General features: G+C 39.9%; 3 protein-coding genes and 1 pseudogene across 5 annotated transcripts; 3 read left to right on the top strand and 1 right to left on the bottom strand.

The window, feature by feature from the left end:
* LOC141831816 (uncharacterized) overlaps positions 1-5,131 on the bottom strand; it is a 6,875-nt pseudogene extending 1,744 nt beyond the window's left edge.
* Positions 5,132-11,735: 6,604 nt separating this feature from the next.
* Positions 11,736-14,214, top strand: LOC141831858 (xyloglucan galactosyltransferase KATAMARI1 homolog). The gene is made up of 2 exons (XM_074719265.1): positions 11,736-11,806; positions 11,950-14,214. Exon 2 carries the CDS (start codon positions 12,086-12,088, stop codon positions 13,799-13,801), a length of 1,716 nt encoding a protein of 571 aa, XP_074575366.1. The 5' UTR covers positions 11,736-11,806; positions 11,950-12,085; the 3' UTR covers positions 13,802-14,214.
* Positions 14,215-15,426: 1,212 nt separating this feature from the next.
* On the top strand, positions 15,427-16,091 carry LOC141831814 (uncharacterized). Its single transcript, XM_074719214.1, has 3 exons — positions 15,427-15,521; positions 15,626-15,688; positions 15,773-16,091. The coding sequence occupies exons 1-3, from the start codon at positions 15,427-15,429 to the stop codon at positions 16,089-16,091; spliced, it is 477 nt and encodes a 158-aa protein (XP_074575315.1).
* A 365-nt stretch (positions 16,092-16,456) lies between these two features.
* Positions 16,457-22,980, top strand: LOC141832390 (putative alpha-1,6-mannosyltransferase MNN10). 3 transcript variants are annotated; one of them, XM_074719894.1, is made up of 6 exons: positions 16,457-16,912; positions 17,008-17,040; positions 17,124-17,214; positions 22,293-22,553; positions 22,624-22,762; positions 22,831-22,840. In XM_074719894.1, exons 1-5 carry the CDS (start codon positions 16,457-16,459, stop codon positions 22,722-22,724), a joined length of 942 nt encoding a protein of 313 aa, XP_074575995.1. In that variant the 3' UTR covers positions 22,725-22,762; positions 22,831-22,840. The 3 variants fall into 3 exon arrangements, with proteins under 3 accessions (XP_074575995.1, XP_074575994.1, XP_074575996.1); XM_074719893.1 differs by having other exon boundaries at positions 22,624-22,980; XM_074719895.1 differs by having other exon boundaries at positions 16,469-16,912; positions 22,296-22,553; positions 22,624-22,980.
* The last annotated feature ends 3,717 nt before the right edge of the window (positions 22,981-26,697 follow it).

Genomic DNA, 26,697 nt, shown 5'->3' with positions numbered 1-26,697 from the left:
TCAGAATTCTGGTTTAAATTTTTTAGAATCCGAGGCATGGTATCTATAATCCAGTTCTTCAGGGAATCTATATTACCAGAACCTGAAGTTTCTTTATCCTCTGACGCACCTAAATCTGAATTTTCATCAGTAGTGTGGCTTTGATCAGATGGTTCATCAGTAACAGTTCCATCATCAACAAATAAGCTCATCAAACTTTGCACAAAGTGCAAACAACCAGGCACAGTATTGAACTTAGCAACCAACCCCTTCACCAACTGTGTCTTGGTGATAATATCAAATTTGCCACTGCTGTGTTTCTGCAGTGGCATAATAACTGAAACACAGCGATCAATATCATCTCCAATTAAATCAATGAGCTCCTTGATAAAATGTTGAGCAGCACTGTACAACCATGCATCTCTGTTTGAGAGAATGTCCATGAGACAATGCACAAATTTCTCAGAAAGGACAAACTTGATACAAGATATAGGCAATTTTGGAAGCATAAGCAACAAAATTTGGAATGCCAAAAACTTCCTATCATGAGATGACTGAAGAAGTGACTCTTCAATTACAACCTCCTGAAAACATTGGATATTCTTGGCAATGTCCTCCGAGGAGCAACCTTTCCAAATCTTCTTTTGCTTCTTACCAGATGCAGATCGCACTGCATCATCCTCCATACGAGTTGTTATTTCCGAAGTAAGCATGTTCACCACTACTGGACAAAGACTATGCAGACGAGGCAAACAGAAGGTTGATTCCTGAAAATTTAAGTCCAATTAATAACAAAAAATGAAAGAAGAAAAAAATGCATCAATATATGTAATTACAAAAGGACTATGCAAGCCTTCCAAATAACACATATTACTGCTTAAACATTCCTTATTTACAGAGTAAATGAAGACCAGACCAAATGTCTAGTAAATTAATTCAGTAGATTAACAAGAAACTTAATATCGCTCTCCAAGTAATAATTGAAAGGATATGTGCTTAAGAATTTCAAATGTCTAATTAGTTGATGGCATTTAACCACCAAATAAGTAAAGGAATGGTAAGCTATGTTGAGAGAACCTTAAAGCAATCTGGCAATATATAGCAGATAATCTCGACTAAAGAAGCTTTCAGCACTAAATGGGCATGGAAGCAGCTTGCCAAACACTATGCCATCAACTTGTATTTTCTCTTGCATCTTCAAAGCCAAGTACAGGGCATCTGGATCTCCCACCTCAGCAGCTCTCTCAAACAAATCATGCAGAGCAGTAGTTTTCAACACTTCATTTAAAATAACATCTGAAGAAAGCTGCAGTAACAAGAAAACCTAGTTAGACCTAAGTTTTGGATAGAAACTGGAATATTGTTATTAAAGAAGAATAATATAATCTTAAAGAAGAAAAAATATGCAGAGAAGTTTTCGCTTTCTTTGAGAATTATGTCAAAGAACAACAATTACAGAACAATCACAACCAACAATTACAGAACATCACCCGGGTCCGACGACGCCTCCGGAGGCTCACGCAGGGCCCGGAGACGCCTCCAGAGGCATTGCCCGGGCCCGACAATGCCACCGGAGGCATCGCGCAGGATGCGCACACCCCTAGTGGCGCGTGGCCAATGGCGGTTCAATTTTTTTAACTTAAGTTTAGGTTTAATATGTTTTTAATAATCAATTCCTAGCTATAGTTGAGGATAATTTAAATATACTTAATTAAAATCTTTTATCCTATTATTTTTTAAAAAAATATTTTATTTTTTATTTTTAAATATTTAAATTAAATTTGTTTGTTTTAGTTAATATATTTTATATTTTAAAAATATCAAAATTATACCGGTACGGTACGATACGGTACCAAAACTGTATCGTTCCGGTCTGGAACCGAAACCTCAACACGGCTCGTATTTTAAATCTTGATCACAACAAAAAGAATAGCCTAACTATTTAGGTTGAATGATCCTATCTAAATTTGAACTCTCTACATATTTGTTAGTAATAGTAATTAATTATGTTTATACCGTGTTAACATATTTATCTTCATTTATCATTTTATCATCAAAGGACTAGATCCAACTGCTCCTTTATTTAACATCTATGCACTTACCTCTCCTGGTATTTTTACACATTCACTTTATCATTCTTATATTTCCTACACTAACCTTTTTATCTATGGCTCATTTGCATAACAACACCCAGACCAGCATGGTTGATCATACCACAGACGTTTTGACCTTTTACCATCGAAAGGCTATTAGTTATTCCATAACAAAAACAACTTAGATACCTCAAATGACCTAAGAAAGAATGAAACAAAATAAGTAGATAAATAACCAGCAACAGTCAAAATATCAAACAAATGAGTGGACATTTACACTAACAAACACAACTTAATAAGCAAAGTGATTAGGAAAAAAGGTACTAATATATCTAACTGATAAGCAAACAAATGACTGGAGATTTACTTAACAATTGTCTAACTTTGAATAAAATTAAAAGTTGAAGCTAAATCAATTATTTGTTAAATTTTGGATAAATTCATTGAAAGGTCAAAGTTCAATCTAGATTTAGCACCTGACATGAAAAGCAATAGCACTGAGAGACCAATACTTTCATCGGTGTAATTAAAAACAAACCCATTTGCCTTACTCCACAACAAGAGCATGACATATTCACAAATTCAGGAGCACAATCTCTCCTCACATTTATTAACATGGTAGCTATGGGTTTTATACTTTCACTTGGTAGAATATAAGGAGAGATTGTAACTATATTGCTTTACAAATAGTTCACAAGTCTGCACTGATGTGAATGGCATTCCAGGTCTCTGCATACATCATTATAACTACATGTGAAACCAACTCATATCCAAATAGATATTAAGCAGTGTAATACATAGTGGATGACCAACAGGAGCAGGATAGTAAATTACAAACACTTTAGATTTGAATGATTTAATATACTAGCATGTAAAAGTTAGCACTTTTGGAGACGAGTTTGTATCAGAATTCAGATAGATCAGCAAACTAATGCACAAAGCAAACATGGTGCTTTTACAAACTAATAATAATAAATAAAATAAAATATAAGAATAAAAATATTAAAAAATATTTAAATGACACATAAAAAGAATCAAAAGTAAGCATATCAGTCAAATTAATGATATGTCATTTTTATATTAGAGAACAGATTCACAAAAAATCAATGTACCTGATCAGCCACATCCCAAATCAGAGAAACGGCTGGCTCACCCAAGTATCGCTTCTTTCCAGATAAAGAAACAACATGAGTTATGAACTCTTTGATAACTGATGTATCAATGTGTTTACTCCAATCAGTCACAATTCTTCCAGATCTAGCAAGGGAACCATAAGAAAAGAGGCGGCCCAAAAGGTTATCTTTAGCTTCCTATACAGCCATTCAAAAGAAATTCAGAATTGCAAAAACAATCAAAGGAATATTGTGATATTGAAAAAGACAATAACGAAGTACCTGACCCTTCATTGAAGAAGATACTTCAAGTAAATCAACTGTCAATTTCATCACTGAACTCAACTTGATAGCTGGAATTGCTCTAACCACAACCGCTAACCCCAACGCAAATCCTTGCCTTGCATACTGTTGGTAAGAAGAAGAAAAAAGCAAAGAATTCAAACAAAAAGAACAAAATGAAGCAACAGATCTCCTAAAACAGATGTATCATACATCAATAATCATCACTGTGAACTAGAGTAACAGCTAGCTTTTGTTTGCTAAACCCTGATGACCGTATAGGTTATATGGTTTAAGGAACACATAGGGTGTAAGTGTGTTACAAAGAGTGAATATAGCAAATGCCTTTATTTCTCAACAATATATTATAAATTGTTTTCTTTTTCTTCTCTCAAAATTACATGTTGATTTACTTTCTTCAGAAATAAATAGAAGCGTCACTAAAAGAAAAGGATGCCTGCAAAAACACCAAATGATAGAAAAAGGGAAAAGTTTCTTAAATATAAAATTAAATGCAATATCAGAGAGGACAATGAGTAATGAAGGCCAATTATAAAAAAAAAACTAACATAGATAATATGAACAAATGAACCATATAAAGTGAACATCTAAGATTCATTCTGATGTTTAATTCAGTCAACTAATTCTGCACGTTAGAATATAGGATAAGAAAATGTGTTGAGGATATAGGATAAGAAAATATTTAATTCATCATAAGAAACCAAACCACACCCAGAAAACCAGAAAGATGAAATGTGCAACCTGCACTTGAAAATATGTCATTATATAGAAGATTCAACATTTTGATTAGTCAATCATTTTCTCAAAACAAAAACAATTTCTTCAAGCCCCTGGACGTTCATAGGGACATGAAAAATTCAAAACTAATCCTTTGTTTAATATAAGATACACAGCCGCAGTGCATTGGTCTCAACAAAACAGATGAGTCACGAGTGCTTCACTAGGATTTAAAAAATTAATTGGTCTTATACAGAGAATTGAAGAAAAAAAGTATGATGTCTACCTCCCTAGAAGAAGATACCCCACGAATAAGTCGACGAATGGCATATCTCAGAGCAGGCGCGCAATCTTGCAACCCATCATCCTTCTCCGCCTCTAGTTGAATGGCTCCGTCATCCTCCCGTTTGTCCCTTTTTTTCATATGCCTTTTGAACCTCAGACAACTCCAAAACCAATGACTCCGCAGCAGCTTCCCTAACCAAAGAATCGGAAGATGCTAGATCCCTAAACACATTCATATGGAGCCCAGGGTGGCCTGAAGAAGGCAAAGAAGCCGCAGGCTGCGAGTCGGCCAAAGCAGCACCTTCACTAGGCGTATCAATGCGTGGTTTCTTCTTCTCTTCACCAATCCGGTGTCTTTCTTTGTCCAATGCCTTTCTCTTCTTCCTCTTCTCCATGGGCTTCAGGGACGTCGCGCCCTCCAAGGACTCTGCCTTTCCATCATCGATCTTCTCTTTCTCACTTGCTGAAACCGCATCAACCGAAACATGATTCTCGCTATCTAGAGCGTCTTCGGAACTCGGTGCCGTCTTCTTGCTGCTGCCCATTGAGCAAGGAGAACTAGAGAGGATTGAAGATCGAGCGGCGACGAACGGCAATAATGGCGGCTTCACGAGGTTAGGGTATCGATCGAGATGCACTGCGTCGTCGCCGCCGCTTGCAAAAACTAAAAGAGGAAATCAATGTAGGGATGTGCTTAAATACCCTGAGATTTGGGCCGTTAATGGGCTAATAAAACGGCCCAAACATTCTGTACCGGATTCTGTAACGTGAAATTTTCTATTAATTATTATGGGGAAATTAAAAAAGACACCTCATATTTCTTTATCCAAAATACTCTTATTTTATTATTATTATTATTATTATTATACCAGTAATATATACAAATAAATTCTATGTATACAATATTTTTATATTAAAAACAAACTCTATTAAAATTACTTAAATTTAATTAAAATCAGGATAATATTATTGTTATAAAGTTCTAGTGGTCAATTGATTATTATTATAATTATAGATGTGGCATTGTATGTGATAAAACAGTCATACGTTCATATGATTGACCCTACAATCATCTATAGAGTGGTCAATTAGGAAGTTGAAGATGAGCCCCATTTGATAGGGTATTCTCTAGCTTCATTAGGAATCGACTCTTTTTAAATATGACAAACTTACTCATGATTACTAACTCAATCATTTCAGCAAAATGTGAAATCTGCCATTCTAGCAGTCTCACATGATCGGGACGTAAATCGAGAAGTTGCAGTTGGCCACGATGGAAGAGAGCATTTTCTCGACTTCGTCGAGATTCGACTCTTGTCCACTTCAGTAATTCTACACCGTCATAATCAATTCAATCATGCCCAAGGGCTAATGGATGGTGTAGCAGTAATTAATGATGTTGTAACTATAGCAATGTTACGATGAGTTTGACCTAGTTATATTTATATTAATTTAATTTAATTTTTTTTTAATAAATTGGTATAAAAAATTATATAAAAATAGTTTATGAATAATTTTTTTTATAGAGTTAAATTGATTTATTTTTATATATTATAATAGTTTGAAATAAAAATATGTTATGTATGAGAAATATAATGGGGTATGCGTTTAACTTTTAAAAAAATAATACATTTTTACCATTCTAATAATTAGAAATGCCCTTTTAATTTTTTCCTCTTAATTAAATTGGACGGGTAAAATCAACTTTACAAAAAAAATTAACATAAAAAACATAATAAAATTGTAAACTATTAAAATGATTTATGATTTTATTTCTTAACATGGGTAAATTGATCCTCCTTTTTTTTTGATTTTATGAGCTTGATAAACTTCATAAGTATAAATTTCATTAATTATGCATCTTAGTTTTTTTTTAATAATTTTATTTCCATTAAATTAATACATCTTACGCTTTTTTAATAATTTTATTTCCATTAAATTAATATTTAGAAATTTGTTAACTTGCCTATATGTATTCACTCACGCAACTCTTCAATAAAACGGTGGAATCTGCCACCCCAACAGTCCCATGATCATATGTGAGAAAGTAAATTGAGAATCTGCAGTTCGCTATGACGGACAAGGGCATTGCCTCGGCTTCCCAATTACCTTCTCACAGATAGTCATGGGACTGATCGTGTGGAGTCACTGGGATGGCGAATTAATTCCACCTTTACTGAAATGAGTCTAACAATATTTGTGCTAGGCATTATCCTATCGATGAAGACATCAATGAAGAATTAAACAAGAAAAATATTAATAACGTTGAACAACAAACTATAGAAGCTATTAAACCATAAGCAATAAGGCTAATTGGGATTTATTATTTTTTATTAAACCACAAGAGAATTTAGAATGTATAAAAGAACTACCTCAAACACATAAACTAATTCTAATCACTCAATAGAACAAGCCATGAGAGGCATTTCCCAAGGAGTTAAGACAAAATCTTATTTTAAGAACTAGGAAATATGTTGCCTTAATATCTCAAATTGAACCAAAAATATTGAATAAATCTTATTTGATTCAAGTTTGAATTGCCCATGCAAGATAAACTAACACAATTTTAAAAAATCAAGTTTGAGATTTAGTTCATAGAACATAAAATGGTTCAATTATATATACAAAATGGATCTCCCACAACCTATTTACAATGATTTATTTTTATGCTTTTAGCATTTGTTTCCTACAAAAGTTTGTATTTTATCCAATAGATCTAAAATCAATAATTTTAAATGACTTCATTAAACAAGAGGTATATGTACATTAACATATCAACCACCAAGATTTGAATGTTTAAACTACTCAAATCTTATATAAGCTAAGAAAAATCTTATATGAAATAAAATAAGCACCTCGTGCATAGAATGATATGTAATCAACCTACGTCGTGCGTAAAGTCTGGTAAAAAATATATATATTTATTACACACAATGGCATAATCAAAATTCTTAATTGCACGGGACTAATTAAGAGGACTGAACTAGACTATTTTAATTTTTAAATTTTGATTTAATATATTAAATTAAAAATTATTGGACTGCACTGAGCTTCAGCCCAGTATAACTCAGCACTAGCTACGCCAGTGATTACACAAGTCTACATTGATGACATAATCTTTGAATTAACAAATAAAGATTTAATGAGTTTATAGCCCTTATAGAAAAAGAATTTGGAAAGAGTCGAGTAGAAAAACAAAGTACACTTGCAACTTCAAATTAAATAAATTAAAGAAGGAATTTATGCTCATAAACTAACTATTCTAAGGAACTCACTAAAAGATTTGGGATGGAAAGTACCAAGGATTTACTTTTCTAAATGCCTCATGAATGACGCTAGGGAGTGAATAGCAAATTTTAAAACATTTCAGCGTATTTTCAAAATTCTATTTTAAAAATATTTTAAATTCAAAGCCAAAAGATTATGTAGTATAAAAATGAATGTTTTTCACCATTTTCATTTTAATTTTAAACAAATTTATTTTTTAAAATATTGATTAATAGAGAAATTGATATAATTATTTAATGTGATTTGGAGACCCTTAGATTTCTACTTAATGGACTAAACTTATTAAGCTAGTCACTCTATGAGAAATCCAGTAACTTTCTTCTTTCGAAAAACCTTTCAAAGATAGAGAAATCTTTACAAAAGTAGTTCAAAAAACAACAATAATACTTTGAATAGCTTGTACAAAATTGATATATGAAAAAAATTACATAATTAAGCAACAAAAAATAGTATAAGCTTACAAGAACTAAAGAAAATTAAATATTCCAAATCACTGTGAGAAGAAAACTGCTTTAAAGAGAGATTTTAAGGGTTTACTAGTGGTGAGCTTATAGTGAATTTATATTTTGGTCAAACGTTCTTGAGTTCCCTGTTGATATTCATTAGTTGACTAAGTAGCCCATTAGTCTATTATATTTGTGATGCCTGTTGACTAAGTAACCCATTCATCCTTCCCAGCCTTCCTAGGCTTCCCTACGGCTCAGCCTTCCCAGGCTGCTCAGCTTTCTCAGTCGTCCCAGGCTGCTCATCCTTCCCAGCCTTCCTAGGCTTCCCCAATGCTCAGCCTTCCTAGGCTTCCCTACTGCTCAGCCTTCCCAGGCTGCTCAGCCTTCTCAGCCTTCCCAGGCTGTTCATTCTTCCCAGCCTTCCTAGGCTTCCCTACGGCTCAGCTTTCCCAGGCTGCTCAGCCTTCTCAGCCGTCCCAGGCTAATCATCCTTCCCAGCCTTCCTAGGCTTCCCTACTGCTCAGTCTTCCCAGGCTGCTCCAGCCTTCTCAGCCGTCCCAGGCTGCTCATCCTTCCCAGGCTTCCCTACTTCTCAGCCTTCCCAGGCTGTTCATCCTTCCCAGCCTTCCCTACTTCTCAGCCTTCCCAGGCTGTTCATCCTTCCCAGCCTTCCTAGGCTTCCCTACGGCTCAGCCTTCCCAGGCTGCTCAGCTTTCTCAGCCGTCCCAAGCTGTTCATCCTTCTCAGCCTTCCTATGCTTCCCTACGGCTCAGCCTTCCCAGGCTGCTCAGCTTTCTCAGCCGTCCCAGGCTGTTCATCCTTCCCAGCCTTCCTAGGCTTCCCTACGGCTCAGTCTTCCCAGGCTGCTCAGCTTTCTCAGCCGTCCCAGACTGCTCAGCCTTCTCAGCCTTCCCAGGCTGTTCATTCTACCCAGCCTTCCTAGGCTTCCCTACGGCTCAGCCTTCCCAGGCTGCTCAGCCTTCTCAGCCGTCCCAGGCTGCTCATCCTTCCCAGCCTTCCTAGGCTTCCCTACTGCTCAGTCTTCCCAGGCTGCTCAGCCTTCTCAGCCTTCCCAGGCTGCTCACCCTTCCCAGCCTTCCCAGACTGCTCACCCTTCCCAGCCTTCCCGATCGCTCAGCCTTTCTATAGGCACTCCGAGCTCCCTGCTCAACTCCATCCTGAGATTCCGCACTCAATGGAGGTAGGGATCCGCTCGCTCAGCCTTTCTACAGGCACTCCGAGCTCCCTGCTCAACTCCATCCTGAGATTCCGCACTCAATGGAGGTAGGGATCCGCTCGCTCAGCCTTTCTACAGGCACTCCGAGCTCCCTGCTCAACTCCATCCTGAGATTCCGCACTCAATGGAGGTAGGGATCCGCTTGCTCAGCCTTTCTACAGGCACTCCGAGCTCCCTGCTCAACTCCATCCTGAGATTCCGCACTCAATGGAGGTAGGGATCCGCTCGCTCAGCCTTTCTACAGGCACTCCGAGCTCCCTGCTCAACTCCATCCTGAGATTCCGCACTCAATGGAGGTAGGGATCCGCTCGCTCAGCCTTTCTACAGGCACTCCGAGTTCCCTGCTCAACTCCATCCTGAGATTCCGCACTCAATGGAGGTAGGGATCCGCTCGCTCAGCCTTTCTACAGGCACTCCGAGCTCCCTGCTCAACCTCATCCTGAGATTCCGCGCTCAGTCAGCTCAGCAGCTCTATTATCTCAGTCAGCTCAGCAGCTCTATTAGCTCAGTAGCTCAGTCAGCTCAGCAGCTCTATTAGCTCCTAGCAGCTCGGCTACTCAACCCTGCAGCTCTATTATTCAGCTCAGCAGCTCTATTCTCAGTAGCTCAGTCAGCTTAGCAGCTCTATTATTCAGCTCAGCAGCTCTATTAGCTCAGTAGCTCAGTCAGCTCAGCAGCTCTATTAGCTCAGTAGCTCAGCAGCTCTATTAGCTCAGTCAGCTCAGCTCAGCAGCTCTATTAGCTCAGTAGCTCAGTCAGCTCAGCAGCTCTATTAGCTCAGTAGCTCAGTCAGCTCAGCAGCTCTATTAGCTCAGTAGCTCAGTCAGCTCAGCAGCTCTATTATTCAGCAGTCAGCAGCTCTATTAGCTCAGTCAGCTCAGCAGCTCTAGCTCAGTCAGCTCAGCAGCTCTATTAGCTCAGTCAGCTCAGCAGCTCTATTATTCAGCTCAGCAGCTCTATTAGCTCAGTCAGCCCAGCAGCTCGACTACTCAGCCACCCTGCCACTCTAATTAACTCAGTCAGCTCAGCAGTTTTATTATTCAGCTCAGCAGCTCTATCAGCTCGGTAGCTCAGTCATCTCAGCATCTCTATTAGCTCAGTCAACGCTGCTTCCCTGGTTCAGACTATGGCTTTTTCAGCCTCACTGGTTTTCTTATATGGCTCCTCAGCCTTTCCGGATTCATACTATGGCTTTTTCAGCCTCACTGGTTTTCTTATATGGCTCCTCAGCCTTCGCAGGTTTCCCCTGCTCAGCCTTCCCCTGGCTTCCCTGTACTCAGCCTTCCCTGGCTTCCCCTGCTCAGCCTTCCCATGCTCATCCCGGCTCTTAGTGACTCATCCGGGCCCTTAGCTACTCATCCAAGCTCTTAGCTACTCATCCCGGTATTCAGCCACTCATCCAGGTCTCTTGGCCATCTCGACCACCTCATCCCGGCCACCTCATTTCAGTACCTCAACATTTCAACTATCTCAGCAGCTCAGCATCTCAGCACCAGTATGATGAAAGAGATGGTTCAGTCGTTACACATAGTCCAGTCAGTCGGACTACGCCTCCTTCGACTAGACTTGATGGGGAGACTTGTGATGCCGGTGCATAAATGACGTGGCTTTTTCTCTAAGGTAAAAGTCAAGGGTCAAGGGGGAGTCAAGAATGAGGCTGATTTGGCAAGGCTAGTCAAATGGACTGGTCAATATTTGTCTTTTGTGGATTCAACAAACTACACATGTTCCCAGACAGCCTTTATAAAGTTGTCATAGAAGATGCTCTTTTTCCTGCACATAATGCCAAAAGGAAGAAAGAGGTAAGAAGGAGATATGTCAGATTTGGTCTCCTTGTGTGCCTACATAAGGGAGAGCTCTAGCAAAGGGAAGGGATCATGATCGTCCTCTTCTTCCTCGGCATCATCTCCTTCTTCTCGCAGGAGGACTTCTTCTTCTTCCTCTTCTTCCAAGAGGAGACACTTCTTCTTCTCGACGGGCTATGCATTTCAGGTTCTCACCTCTTCTTCGGAAAGGAAGCTCTTCTTCTTCTCCCTCTTGGAGGGCTGGTTCGACCTTCTAAACTCTTCTTCCTTCTTTTACATTTTCATTTATCCTTCTACGGAATACTGACTTGAGCGTCGGAGTGGCCCGCCGGGACTTCCCGGCACCCCTCTCATCCCCTGTTTAAGTGCATTTCAGGTCCTCATCACCCTGTCCCTCCAACTCCACTAGGAAGCGGTACCCGTCGGATCGTTCGTTGACTGGTGGCTTGACCATCGTCGGTTTTTAGCCGGAACAGCGGGTCAGCCTCATTGCGGTGTTGCTCCACCTCGTTGGCGAAGGGAAGCTTCCGCCTTCTCCGGCGTGAGTTTCTCCGACTATATTCTGATATTTTTCTCACCGATTTGTTGACTCCCAGGCTGCTAGTTCGAGGCGTCAAGATCCATCTCTCCTCTGTCTCTTGCTCCAATCTTGTAAAAAAATTGCTTTTTTTTTCGTGGCTGCAGCTCAGAATTTGTATTTTGAGGTATAAAAGATGGAATTGCAGTGGCTTGCTGTTTCAGTGGTGGTGCTGAAGTAATTAGGGTTCATTGCCCTAAGAAGCAGTAGCGGCCGCCGGCCGGCGTCGAGGATCACAAGCAGATGGAGAAGGGGAGCGGCAAACCCCAACCGCCGCGGGTGTGCTTCCTCGCAAGTCTGTGCGTCTTCTTCTGGGTTTTCATCTTCTACTTCCACTTCAATGTGCTCAGCAGCCGTAGCACGTTCAATCCGCCCCATCAATCCGTTTCCTTCTCGATTTCGATCAATCCCCGAGAGCGACGAGATGTCTCAAAAGACAGTCAGTTGCTTGCGCCGTATTCATCTCGATCGGAACCTCCGACGCTGCCTGAATCCGAGCCATCGGCTTCAGCGCCGCCCAAGACCTCCCCCTTCACTGACTCCCTGAAGACGCTGGCAAACAAGAGCGACCCCTGCGGCGGGCGGTACGTCTACGTCCACGACCTCCCTCCGCGGTTCAACGACGACATGGTCAGGGACTGCAGGAAGCTGAGCCTTTGGATGGACATGTGCAAGTTCACCACCAACGCTGGCCTCGGGCCGCCGCTGGAGAACGTCGAGGGCGTCTTCTCCGACACCGGATGGTACGCGACCAACCAGTTTGCCGTGGACGTCATCTTCAACAACCGGATGAAGCAGTACGAGTGCTTGACCAACGACTCATCCGTCGCGGCCGCCATATTTGTCCCGTTCTACGCCGGCTTCGACATCTCGCGCTATCTCTGGGGGCACAACACCTCGGCGAGAGATGCCGCGTCGCTGGATTTGGTCGAGTGGCTAACGAAACGGCCGGAGTGGAGCGTGATGGGCGGGCGAGACCATTTCTTGGTGGCAGGGAGGATCACCTGGGACTTCCGGAGGCTGACGGATTCCGACTCCGATTGGGGAAGCAAGCTCCTGTTCTTGCCGGCGGCCAAGAACATGTCTATGCTGGTGGTGGAGTCCAGCCCCTGGAATGCCAACGATTTCGCCATCCCTTATCCCACATATTTCCACCCTGCAAACGATGCCGATGTGTTTGCTTGGCAGGACCGTATGAGGAAGCTGGAGAGGAAGCATCTGTTCTCCTTCGCCGGAGCTCCTCGCCCCGGCAGCTCCAATTCAATTAGAGGGCAGATCATAGAGCAATGCAGATCTTCCAAGGCTTGCAAATTGCTGGAGTGTGACTTGGGGGAGAGCAAGTGCCGTTCCCCCAGCAGCATAATGCAGATGTTCCAGACCTCTTCCTTCTGCTTGCAACCGCAGGGCGATTCGTTTACAAGGAGATCAGCTTTCGATTCGATCGTGGCGGGTTGCATACCAGTTTTCTTCCATCCTGGATCGGCATACGTCCAATACACTTGGCATCTTCCACGAAACTTCTCGGCGTACTCCGTGTTCATCCCTGAGGATGATATCAGAAAGAGGAATGCAAGTATTGAAGAAAGGCTGAAGCAGATTCATCCTGATGCTGTAAAGGCAATGAGGGAGCAGGTCATAAGCCTCATACCCAGAGTTATTTACGCAGATCCTCGGTCTAAACTGAAGACATTGAAGGATGCATTCGATGTGGCAGTGCAGGCGATGATCGACAAAGTAAGGAAGTTAAAGAGGCATGCAATAGAAGGAAGAGAAGATAATGACTTTATCGAGAAGAACAGTTGGAAGTATGCTTTGTTGGAAGGAGAACAGAGGGCAGTTGGGGAACATGAATGGGATCCCTTCTTCTCTGAGCCCAAAGATGGGAATACTGATTCTGGTAGTTCATCTGCTGAAGCTGCTAAGAATTCTTGGAAGATTGAACAGAGGAATCAAACTTGAAAGTGCCAAAATTCATCACTTATCCAATAAGACTAGCTGCTTTTGAAGCTACTTGAAGTCATCACATAATGTCAATTTGGACGAAGAGCTGCTATGTTCATACCTTTTGTTTCAGTGGTACATTTAGTTTGAGGTCTCTCTATAAGTCCTGTTTCGCATATTTTACGAAGACATAATAACAATAAACAATGATGGTTTAGTAGTACAAACTGCAAATTCTCTTACAACTAAGTGTGATTTATAAGCTAACAAGGTTGAAGGAAACAGAAGAAAACAGAAGAAAGGCATTAGGGTTGAAGTAAACATGAGATAAACAAGTCATTCTTTGTTCATCTGCATAGAATATATGCACTAAATTCTTGTCTATTACAGATATTATTAGCCCCTTTCTATGTGCAGATTGCCATGTTCTTTCATTTGTTTCCTCTAGAAAACAATGTAAAATTACATCCCTTTTTATTTATTATTTTGCTGATTCTATTATTTAACAATGATTTTGAACTCTTTTAGGGTATCAATGTGTTTTGGATTCTAAATGATGCCATATGAACACTATGACATCCTTAGACAAAAATATGTCCTTTAATAAATATGAAAATATGGTATATGTTTTGGGTAATACGAAACATTAAGGATGTGGTTTCAAAAATTATCTAAAATATCTCATATACCCTTAGAATCCGTCACACGGTCGGTCCCACACGGTCGGTCCTACGACCATCTGTGAGGAGGTAAATTAAAAAGTTGTAGTTGGTCACGACGGAGGAGGATATTACTTTGGCTTCTCTGAGATTCGATCCTTGTCCACTTCAACAACTCTGCTCCGTCGTAACAAAATATCTCATATTCCCGATCTAAGATGTTCAATTCAACCTAAAATGCTTACATGCTAATGAATGATATTACGAGCCTTGATTATGGTATGATGGTAAGAGGTGAGATGAGTTACTTAAGTAATGAGGATTCAAATTTTACCTAGGGCATATTACACATGAGGAGTTTGAAAATCTTGTGATGATGGATTGTTCATTAGATCCATCTGTACTTTTCGATTTACTCTGATGATTAATGAGAAATTTTCATTGAATCGATCATCTTTTTTTTTTCTCTTTTCTCTTAGTGAATGATATTGCTTGATAAATCAACATGTCTTAAACATATAGGTAATGAGTGAAGTTTCTCCATCGTGATTAATTGTAGCTTCTCGATTTACTTTCTTATAGATGATCGTAGGACTAATCGTGTAAGACTACTAGGGTGATGAATTCCACCGTTTATTGAAGAAAAAAAAGTGAAGATTCTACTTCCCATCCCTGTCAACATGTTATCTCTTTAAAAGTAATTGCCTTTAATGCCATATATATTTAAATTATATATATATATTTTTAAATGTTCTAGCCGGGTCCCTGCCTGGTCTGCGGGTCCACGGATCAGGCCGGATCAGGCCCGGCCCAGCCTTCATCGAGCGAAAGTGATTGAGGTGGCAAATCGGAAGAGAGTTCGTTTCGCGGAGACGGTTTGCTATAAATAGATGGGTTTAGGGCGACTAGCTGAGCACATCAGCAAGGAACCCCCTATCTTCCGTACTCGAAGTTGCGATTCGGAGGAGAGCGAGATCGACCGCAATGAGGATACGGAAGCAAGCAGCCAAGATGATGATGGGAACTCTGCTGTCTCCTCCTCCTCCTTCCTCCTCGCTCAAGTTTCCAACATCGCTCGAGGTATTGGATCCCTGTTTATGCTCTGTGTTCTGTGTTTTCTTGAGAACCTACATATTGATCTGGTATCCGCTCGCATTCTCTGTTAATATGCTTCGCAATGCTTGTTGATGGCTTCGAAGCAGGATGAAGGGAACGCCGATCACGCGGGGAAGGCGATAGCGACGAAGTATCAGATATGCTTCTTGTTTGACATTGGCTTTCTGTTTTGGTTAGTCTTCTTTTGCTTTGCTGAATGTGGCGCTTCTGTTAGCGATGAGGGCGAGGCGAGGAATCGGGCGGCGAAGAGGAGCTCGGCCGAGGTACTGGCGACGTCGACGTGCAGGAGGAGCGACGGGAAGGGGTGGCACTGCAGGCACGCGGCGGTCGACGGCCGTCCCTACTGCGAGCACCACCTCTCTCTGCTGCGAGCGCGCACCGCCGTGTCCTCCTCCAGCGTGAAGATCAAGAAGCCAAAGAAAGAGCACAAGGTCAAGGAGAAGGCAGCCGCGGCCGAGACATGGAACAGCAGCGGAGCTGAGTGTGGAGAGAACAATGGCGGTGATGGGAACGAGAACGGTGGGGTCCACTAACGGATCGTTTCTTTCTCCATTTGTATCCTTTCGTCCTTCCTTTTTGGGCGAGTTTAGTGAGCCCATCGCAAATCGGTGAGACGGGAAAGATATGAATAAAAAGCAACGAAACAATTCCTTTTTTCGTTTCGGTAAATTTCATGAATTACTTATTTCGGAAGGGTACTGCGAAACGGCAGCATCAGCGACAGAGGAAGCCATTGGTGGGACCACCGCCATTTGGTAAACGTGGCACTGCTATTCGTCTTGGGTAAGTGGGATAAAACGTGCTCCCTGTCCTGCTCGATACATTTGATCTTGCAGAGTCTTGAGCTACTGATCTGATCGTGGAGCTGTCGGTCGTGAGGAGGAGCAGGAGCTTGTGGATGGCACCGAAACCGCCGACGCGGTGGGCTAAGCAGCGATCGCGCAGCCGGCCAATGCGGTTCCTCATCCTGCTCGGCGCCGCCGCCGCGTTCGTCCTCGTCCTCCTCTCCCTCCACGCCACCGCTGCCCTCCTCCGCCTAGCCAATTCCCTCGGCCGCCAGTGCATGCCGCTTCCTCCGGCATTCCCCACTGAAGACGCGGCGAGCCCGTCCCGACGGATCGCTATGGTTAGCCTCTCCGACGAGGGCTCGGGCGGCCCGCAACGGCGGCGTCGGGCCTTCCAAGGGTTGATGGCGGCGGCGCAGGGAAACAAGCAGGCGTACGCTGCGCGGATGGGGTATCGGTACATTGATGCAGGGGATCTGGTGGATCGTAGCCGTCCGCCGAACTGGAGCAAGATTCTGGCAGTTCGATCGAACCTCCCTCACTACGATTGGGTCTTCTGGAACGACGCTGTGAGTAGCCTCCAGCCACTGTAGCGAATGTTTGAAAAAGACACTTCTGGAACTACGCGTATACTTCATTCTTGTTTTTTTCCCTGTGCCTTCAGGACACATTGGTGACGAACCCGAATATGTCATTGGTAAGATCTGTTTGAATTTTTCTTTGGTACAAAACTATTATTTCAATAGGCTTCTATGTAACATAAATTTGGGATATATATAGGAGAATGTTCTGCTCGCAGCAATTGGCCACAGAGACTTCCACGCATCACCGGATTTGGTGGTAACAGAGGACTTCAATGGAGTAAATTCAGGTACTTTTCTTTTAATTTTGTTTTTCCAAATTTCCTTCCATCTCTCGAGTTTTACTTCTTTCCCAATTTCTGCAATAGGTATGGAAAAAACATATATGTATTCTTTTGTTTCTACCACCACGAATTTAATATTGGAAACGGACCGTTCTAAGTGTTTGTAGAGGAAATTTAATTTGAAACATGTTAATTAATTATCATAAGAAGACATTTTTTTTTCATAGTTTGTTACTTGCTCGGGATAAATCTTCTAAAAGATTGCAAGGGGTAAGAGGATGTTGCCAATAGCATCATTATTGGACCTATAAAAGATTCCTTAAAAACTGTTATGGGAAAAATCAAATCAATTACTTTGGCAGTCCCCTCAACTATCCAGGATTATTCAATATAGAATATGACAAGTGTATTATTTATTTTCATTTAAGTCCACAATAATAGAAACTAAACTTGTTTAATAATACAAAATGTGTGAGCTCCTTAAGGATTTTATTAGCAAGATCATGATAATGTGGATCGTTTATTTGAGGTACCATAGAATTCAAAGTTGCTGCTCAATGATCATGACATGAAGGCTATGGAAATTGATTCATCACATTAATTGTAATGTTATGTTGTATAACTGTAATGTTGTTCAGTTTTCCTACACCTTTTGTATTTTTATGGGATCAAACAGTCACTCCTCCTATCCTAGTGCTATTATAGTGTTAAGATCTGCAAGTGTGTTGATACACTTTGTCCTTAACATGCGAGACTTTTCAAACATATCAACTACATAATTTCGTTGAGAGATATAAATAATATCTACCCTAAGTAAATAACCTTTATACCAAGGAATTAACTGACTCAACTAAGCCTTTAGTCGGAAAAACGTTGATGTAGTGTGATGGCTTCAATTATAGGATCATAATAAAATCATCACCAGTGATGATAATATCGTGCATATAAACACTAGGGAAATACTACCTGATAAATGCAATAACATATTAAGCAATTTGTCACGATCGTAGTCATGCCATACTGAGTAGATTGACTTGCTTCAACTTATATAATGGTTTCTTTTCACCTTGAACTCAGGTCAGCCTCCCTTGAGCAATAAACTCTGAAGGTTACTCAGTAATATCAGAACTTTCTCAGCAATATCACTGTTCCAGGTCTGAGAACAAGAGGTGAGTCAATTCCCATGGAACTTGCTTCTGTTGACTTTCGTCGAGTCTGGTCAACTTCTTCAAATCAGCTTCGGGTGAACCTTCTTTTCATGACGTGTTCGATTCTTGTGGAGAATAACACGCATCATAGGGCTCATCTGGAGTTACCCCAGTGAGATCCCTTTGATCCCTAAGTCATCATGGATCCCTAAATAATATAAAGTGGAGAAAATGATAAGAAATAGAGGTAAAATGAAGTAAAGTAGATGGTGAAGATTAGATTGTGATCCCCCCAAGAGGATCCTCCCCATTACCTTATGTAGGGAGAGAAGTCCAAGGGACACCCCTTGTTATCACCTCATTAAAGGGTGTCGTTGTAACTGTCGTGTCCTTTAATGTTAGTAACTATTGTGCCTCTTTGCATGCTAGGAGATTGGGAAGTTGGTAGCTCGAGAGGTCGGATTGACTCGGCGAGTCGGCAACTCGAGAAGTCACCAGCTCGGTGAATTCAAGGCAAGTCAGAAGTCGAGAGGTCGGCAAGTTGACAAGTTGGGAAGTCGGGAGGTCGGAGGGTCGGACCGACTCGACAGGTCAGTGGGTCGAACTGACTCGATATGTTGGCGGATTGGGAGTCCTAAACATGCCACACGGCTCCTGTATTGACCAAATCCCGACTTTGTTCTACGTGGCTCGCCATGTGACTTACTTACCTCCGTATCAATCACCATAAAGGAAGACATTCTTGATGTTGATTTGATGAAGAGGCCAATGAAAGGCCGTTTCCATGGTGAGAAAGAGACAAACTAAAGTGATCTTGGCCATTTTGGAAAATGTGTCGAGTTAATCTGCACTATAAATATGAGTCCATGCTTTAGCTATTAGGTGTGCTTTCAACTAGTCTACAGTGCCAATTGGAGAGTAATTGCATTCTACCATTGATTTTCATGGAAGGTAAAGAAAATACATAAGGACATTTCTAAGAACTAACTATGAAGCTAAAGATGGAAAAGGTATAATATTTAGGTGACAATGACATAGGATAAAAAATAAAAGTTGATGTAAAGGATATAACATTTTTTAGTACCTTCATTGAAACAAAGAAGATCTAAATTAGAAGCATGTTCTACGACTGGAGTAGATGACTCAAAGGCTAGAGAGGCACTAGAAAGTGCTAGAGCATGCTTGTGTCTTGGTCTTCAATTGTACACCTGCAGAGGAGGTTGGTCCAAAATGGGGCTTCAATAGTAAGAGTCATGAGAAGTGACAATGAGAAAAGAATAAGAACATCCTTTATTGACTTAGATGGAGAGGGCAAAGAGATAAAGATCGAAGTCAACTCTAAGAAAAGTTGCATAAGACAATGTGAGTCTGGAGAGTGGGAGTAATAGACTTTTTGAGACGAAAATAATCAAGAAATATACACTTGACAAAGCATGGAGATAACTTATCTTGTGTAGAAGATCCTAGATGTGCAAGGTAGTCAAAATTGAATACCTATAAAGGGAGAGAATATATAACATCCTTGGGAAAAGAAATTATAGAAGGAATTTGGTCATGAAGAGTGAAGGATGACACCCGATTTGTAAGATCATATGCAACAAAATGAGCATCACCATATTAAGAAAAGGGTGTGTGTATATATATAGGAGTAATGTATGAGCAATGTCAACTAAGTGTGAACTCGTCTTCCATGTTTCACTGATTTGTTATGGTCTATGTTGACAGAAAGTTTAGTAAAGAATATTATGGCTCAAATACTCTAGCATTATCACCGCAAAAAACTTTAAAAGCACATCAATTTGGCTTTCAGTCTTGATATAGAAAGAAGAAAATACAAAGAAAATTTTACTCTTTCATTAGGAAACACCATGCCAATTAGTAGCCATCAATGAGAGTACAATGTACTTAAACCAAGAATGGCTTCGACCCCATATATTAAAATGAATCAAATCAAAGGGTGTAGATGCGTGCTTATGGACACTATTAGAGAACTAGAACCTAGTTTTAATTGTAAGGAGTGTTTTCTGTTCCAAGGGTTGATAGATGTCTCAATTTGATGGATCTGTTCAAACCTCCAGAACAGCTCCATCTATGTCTCATGTATGATCTAAGCTACCTTATAAAAGGAGCGGCTATGGACACTCAATATCCTCTTTTCAAAAAAAAAAAAAAGTTGGAGCATATCCAACAAAGATATCCCTATTTTTATGCTTTTGACTCAAGTTTATGTTAAGTGGAGGGTTGAATATCATACACCATCTGTCAAACTAAAGGAAGAGAAATTAGGAGTCCAGCTTGATAGTGGGTAACTTGTAACAATACTGAAAGTTGTGCAAAAGTTTACTTTGAGTGCCAACCAATTAATGAGGAAAGAGGTAGTTAGAGTAGCTTCACCCTAATAATAATTGGTCAGGAATACATTTTTGCATCAAAATTTGTTTTGACCACGTTTCCTATGCATTATGGAGAAGTGGATGGATGATAATTGGAAAATGGGTGGATTAAACAAAAGAAATATCCGTCCTTTTATTTACATCCACATATATATATATATTTTACTTTCATCCATCTACTTTTCCTTCAAGGGTCTGGATGCCAACGTCCCAGCAAAAGCCTCTATTGCACAATTAGGTACAAAGGGCATCAGTATATATACATCTTTATACACACACATCTACCTATGGTGTTATAAAAAATAAAAATATCAGAGAGAAAGTTGAAATTATAGAAAACTCTGGAGAACACTTTTATGATGGTACGAACATGTATTTAGACGACCAATAAATACTCCAGTTAGACGATGTGAAATTATAACAAATGTGCACATTAAATGTGAAAGAGGAAGGCAAAAAATTTGGTTAGTAATAATAAAACAAGATAAAATTTATTTAAATATAAATATTGATATAGTAGGGGATAAGGTCCAATGATATAAAAGGATCTATATAGTCAACCCCACCTAGTGGGATAAGACTTGGTAGTTATACACGTGTGCGCGCGCGGTTGTGTGACTATAGTAACTTAGCTCCATCCATGTGAAAAATATCTGAAAGTTCGATTGGCAAATGGTGCAATATCAATGGTTGTAGGTCAAGGAATTTCTTTTGTATTTGATTTGAAATTTGTTTTGTGCATACATGATTAAAATGTAATTCTTTCAATTAGCAGATAAATCAAAGATTTGGACTGTAGTATGATTTTTTTTTTCTTTCTTTACATTGCATACTTTAGGACAATCTTTATGTAAGAATATTGGCAGTGTTAAGGAGAAGATGTGTTCTGCTATATTTCAGGAATCCCCTAAGATATTAATCCCTAAATAAAATTTCTTTCACAAGTGTTTGGTTATGATGTACTCCTATGGCACAAATGTCTTGAAACACACTATTTTCTCTGACCTAAAGTTATTGCATACTTGTTTATTTGTCAATGCAGAGAAATTTCCTTTCAATGCAAACATTGCATTCATGTTAAACAATCTTCAAAGCGCTTATTCAATCCATTCCTATACCCTAAGCATTCCACCATAAACACAATGATATTTGGGGCCTGTGCGGGTTCAAAATTTATTTAGAACAAGGTGATTGCCTTTATTGATGGGCATATGTTTGGTTTATCTAACAAAAGAGAAGTCTGAGCTCATTTAGAAAGGGAACAAGAGGATATTATACCCTGAAGGCTGGAAGCAGAGTACAAAGTATTCTTGCTGCTGTTCTCTGCCCTTCTTTATGGGAGGGGAGGGGTTAAAAATGAATTGTAGTTGTGGAATGCCAAATAACTCCAAGTTCTATCAAATTAGTCACACACCTAAGAGCTAAACACTCCATTCAGCTTCAGGAACAGGCAAACAACCTCTCTATAGCATACCCACCTTTCGTACATGACTTTTTAATCCATAACGCAGGCTTTTCACTTTCTTGTGGTTTTGCTGTATAGGAGTCTTCTTCATTCGACAATCAAAATGGAGCGAGGCCTTCTTAGACTCTTGGTGGAATCAAACATCTTTTATTCAGTTTGGCTCAACCAAGAGTGGTGATAATGCAGCACTGAAGTACCTAATTGACAGCCTCCCTGATGAGGAATTGCACAGCCATGTTGTCACATCGCAGATGCAGTGCCTGTTCAACTCCTATCCTTGGGTTCCTTCTTGGAAATCTTTTTATCGCTTTATTTCGTCGCCTCTGGTTACTTGGAACGGTAGTCCCGCCGCTCACTTCTTGCTCATACAGGAAACTGATTGATTAAAATGGTTGCCATTCTATCGCAGGAGTTTACTCTGATGGGGACTTTTTGGTGCACCTTGCTGGCCTGGATGAGAAGAAGAAATGGGTCGATGAGATACTGCAACAGTTGAAAACTGTGGTTTAAATGTTCATCTGCTCCGATCCTCTACTTAGGCTACAGCGGTCTGTTTGATTGGATTTAACTGAACTTTATCGTAAAATCTGTACTGAACTCGTTTGATTAACATTAGAACTCCTGGGGTACAAAAACGAGTTGTGGGCTTCATCAGCAATATTTTTGGAGTCTGAAAAATGCCTTGAAGTCTAAATTGGAGTCCATTTAGAGACCGTGAGATTTCATATAAAGGTGAGGATTTTCCTTTTCAGGAGGAAATTTTTTATGTCAGATTATTTGTTGATGAATTTTTGCGAATAATATGGCAATGTAATCTCCTTTTAACTTAAGAGAAAGAGCATTACGAGTGGTATTTCTTTTATTATTTCTCTGAGTCAGTTTAAGACTAAAGAGCAGTTTGAAATAGCAGATTTTAGCAAGTAATTATAATGATAAGTAAATTTTTAATAGAGTCAAAAACAATCATAATTAAGTTAAGTGCATCTCTAACTTCACGGGTCAAGTACAGAGAAAAAAAATGCAAGGTTAAACTTTAACCAATATTTAGTGTCGGAGTTAAATTGTTATAAGTATATTTTATTTAAAGACTTCAAGTGAGTATTTTTAAGGGAGATGTTGTAATAACCAAATTAAAATCAAAATTAGTGTGGCAGAACGAGGACGGATTAAATTCTTGATAAATCATAGTAGGTTAACTTTTTAGGATGAGTCGGTGATGATTATGTAACGAGGAATCAATCGGAGGAATCAATTGAAGGAGTTGGTTGAAGGAGTCAGAAAGAGTCGATTAAAGGAGTTAGTTGAAGGAATCAACTGAAGGAGTCGATTGAAAGAGTTGATTGAAAGAGTCAGTTGAAGAAATTGAATATCCCTAAGAAGACTTAGCAAAAGTTAGAAGGGAGGCCAAGGTGCACCTTCGCGTTGCACTTCCGACGCTCAAGTCAGAATAGTATGGAGAAATGAATAGAGAGTATAAAAATATTAATGTGATATGAGAAATTGCATGAGATAGATGATCACACATAGCCTAGCCACCCTTACCTTACTTTATATAGGGAGAGAAGTTCAAGGGACATACCTCTTTGAGAGAAGACCAAAGGATGCATCCCATTAAAGGGTGTTGTAATAACCATCATCCCCGTCACTTGCTACATCCCTTCACTTGCCTTGCCCTTTTGCATGTTTGTTCTACGTAGTTTCTATATTGACTCAGTCAAGGGCCTACCAGGTGGACCCCTTTCTTACATTCACATCACAAACATCCCCTTCAAGTCTAGTGGAAGGAGGATATAATCTGACTGATTAGACAATTAGTGCATCAGCGAGTCCGAAGTCCTTGACACTAGGAGCCATATGGTTGAGTGTTGATGCGAAGATGATGACATGAATGTTCAACGCGAAAAACCAATCCACGACTAAGTCCTAGTAGGAAGAATAAATGACTCTTTGTCCTTGGCAGAGGAAAGTTTTGCACCGTTTAGGATAGTGATAGTTTGTTGTAAGATGATGACTCTGTCTCGGACAAAAAAAATCCATGTTTCTGCAGAATTTGTTGTACTCTGTTTTTGCACCGTTTCAGACGGTGAGAGTTTGTTGTAACAGTCTCAGACAGTGAGAATTTGTTATAAACGACTCTTTTATACTGTTTTACATTGGACAGTGAAGAATTTGTTATAGGCGACTCTGTCCCTGACAAAGAAATTTTTTTTAAAGTGCTTGAGAATTTTTAAAGACACTTCAAGGAGACAAACATTAAAGTTATCCATTATAAATGAACAAAAGCAATACTATAAGGATTAATAGATCGATAAAATGTAAGGATTTATCATAATCCAAATCCCTCTGGAGTAGCATGAAGCAGTATAGTATTGATCTCAAAATATGATTGTCAAGAAAATAATTTGTTGTAATCAAACTTTGAAGAAAATGTAAAACACAGCAACATAAATGGTGTAAACAGAAGCAACAAACAAAAAGAAGCAAGGTTGTTATACCAACAGTTGTGATCCAAACTTATCTTTTGAAAAAGTAGATGTTGCCTTATCCTTGTGCTGTCATCTGAAACTTCATGCTCCCTATCTTATTGATGTCTTATAATCTGCAAAGAGAAATTCAATGAATTGGCAACAAAAAGGGCTCTCATTGAATTTTGGAAAGATAGTTGCATGCAATGCATTGATGATAATGCCATGTCTCCATGGCACTGGTCTCCTCCTGAATACTGAATACTGAATAATGAATATTGGTGCTCCAAGAGATATATCCTTGGGATACTCTGCCCTAAGAACATATACGCGGAGATGGTACCCATGTTTCCGCAATAAAAAATAAAGAGATATGAAGATTCTAATGTTAAATTCGATGGAATCTACATATATTTTTAAAACGGTATGATATTGTCCACTTTAGATCCACGCTCTCATGATTTTATTTTTAAATTTTATCCAAAAAGTCTCATACCAATATAGATATCTCCATCTTATAACTTCAGTATTTCTTTCATGTATTTTCAATATGAAAATTTGATAGTATCCCAACATTTAGTATATCTTCTGTTCAGATCAGTAGGAACCAAATATAGGAAAAGCAATGTTTCAAGCACAAGTTTCAGCAATGATTCTCTCTTTCTAATGAGTAATCATTTTCAGAATAGCCTTAGTCCATGGCATGACCTTAATAGTAGGTTCATGCATCTTTGAGTCTATCGCCTACATGGTCCATCCTACTTTTAGACCATTTGAGTATGCTTCTGCATTATGGTTTCCACAGAAAATCCAGACATAGAATAGCAAACAGACTTACCAGACGAAGCAAATCAAAACTGTATGATGCATAGAAAATTCGACGTAGAATACTTCTTAGGAAGACCATTTGAGTACGCTTCAGACGAAGCAAATCAAAACCTCGGATCGGATCTCAACCATAACTGGAAAAGGAGCATAGGAGTCTTCTGAGATCACGCACTCCCAATGACAACATTCTTCTTAGGAATTCCATCAAACACCTTTCCTGCCATAATAATTGTTAGGAACAGAGGAACGAGTTGAGAAGAAAACAGAAGAACGTGGGCTGCAGGCCTCGAAAACTGCCGCCACAACGCCATGCGCAGCAGAGGGATGGAGAGGGGTGGGGACTTAGAGCAGCAACTGGCCTTGGGAGGCGACGATCTCTAGGCGTTGAACTTATTCTGTGAAACAGATTGATCGAACCACCTACAAATGAGAACAAACTTTTAGAATCTCCCCATAGGATTGGATTGAAGAATAGTTGTTAGTTCGGTAGAAGTAATGATTAAGATTTTCTAGAAATCCGGCGTGACGAAAGAATATCTGTCCAGGGGATGCTTCGGTTGAACGGTTTGGACAAAAAAAAAAAAAAGTCGGTGTGGTCGCTGATCGTCGTCGCTGCTCGTGATTTCTCTACGTCGTAGTAGTTCGGATTTTTCAGATGATATTAAAATTTTTCGGTATGAGAACGAGAGCGAGTTAAATCCTTGACAAAAGATTAACTTTTTAGGATGAGTTAACAATAATTCTGCAATCAGGATTAACCCGAGGAATCGGCTGAAAGAATCGATTTAAAGGAAAAGACTAAGTCAAATATTAGAATGGAAATCAAGATGTATCTTGGTGTTGTCTCTCACGTTTAAGTTAGAATAGTTAAAAAAAAATGAACGAAGAATATGAAAAATTTATTGTGACTTTAAAAATTATATGAGATTGTTGATCATAATCTAACCTCCCTTCAGAGTCACTCTCCTCTTATTTTATATTAAGGGAGAGAAGTAAGAAACATACTTTTGAAGAAAAGATCAAAGCTGGTATCCCGTTAAACAGTATTGTAATAATCATCGCCGGAATACGTAGAACCTCGCCCTATGCTCCCGCACCAATGATGGCACCGTCGACCGAATGAAAGACAAGACAAGTCCTCTTTCTCTATATATGCTGCTTAATATATCCATGACTGAGTTCTTGATCAG

This window comes from Curcuma longa, chromosome 7, assembly GCF_044706935.1.
Source record: "Curcuma longa cultivar G26 ecotype Majalengka, Jawa Barat chromosome 7, ITB_CL_G26_1.1, whole genome shotgun sequence".
Taxonomy (NCBI): domain Eukaryota; kingdom Viridiplantae; phylum Streptophyta; class Magnoliopsida; order Zingiberales; family Zingiberaceae; genus Curcuma; species Curcuma longa.
The sequence above is the reverse complement of the archived record's forward strand: the minus strand, read 5'-3'. Positions and strand labels throughout refer to the sequence as shown.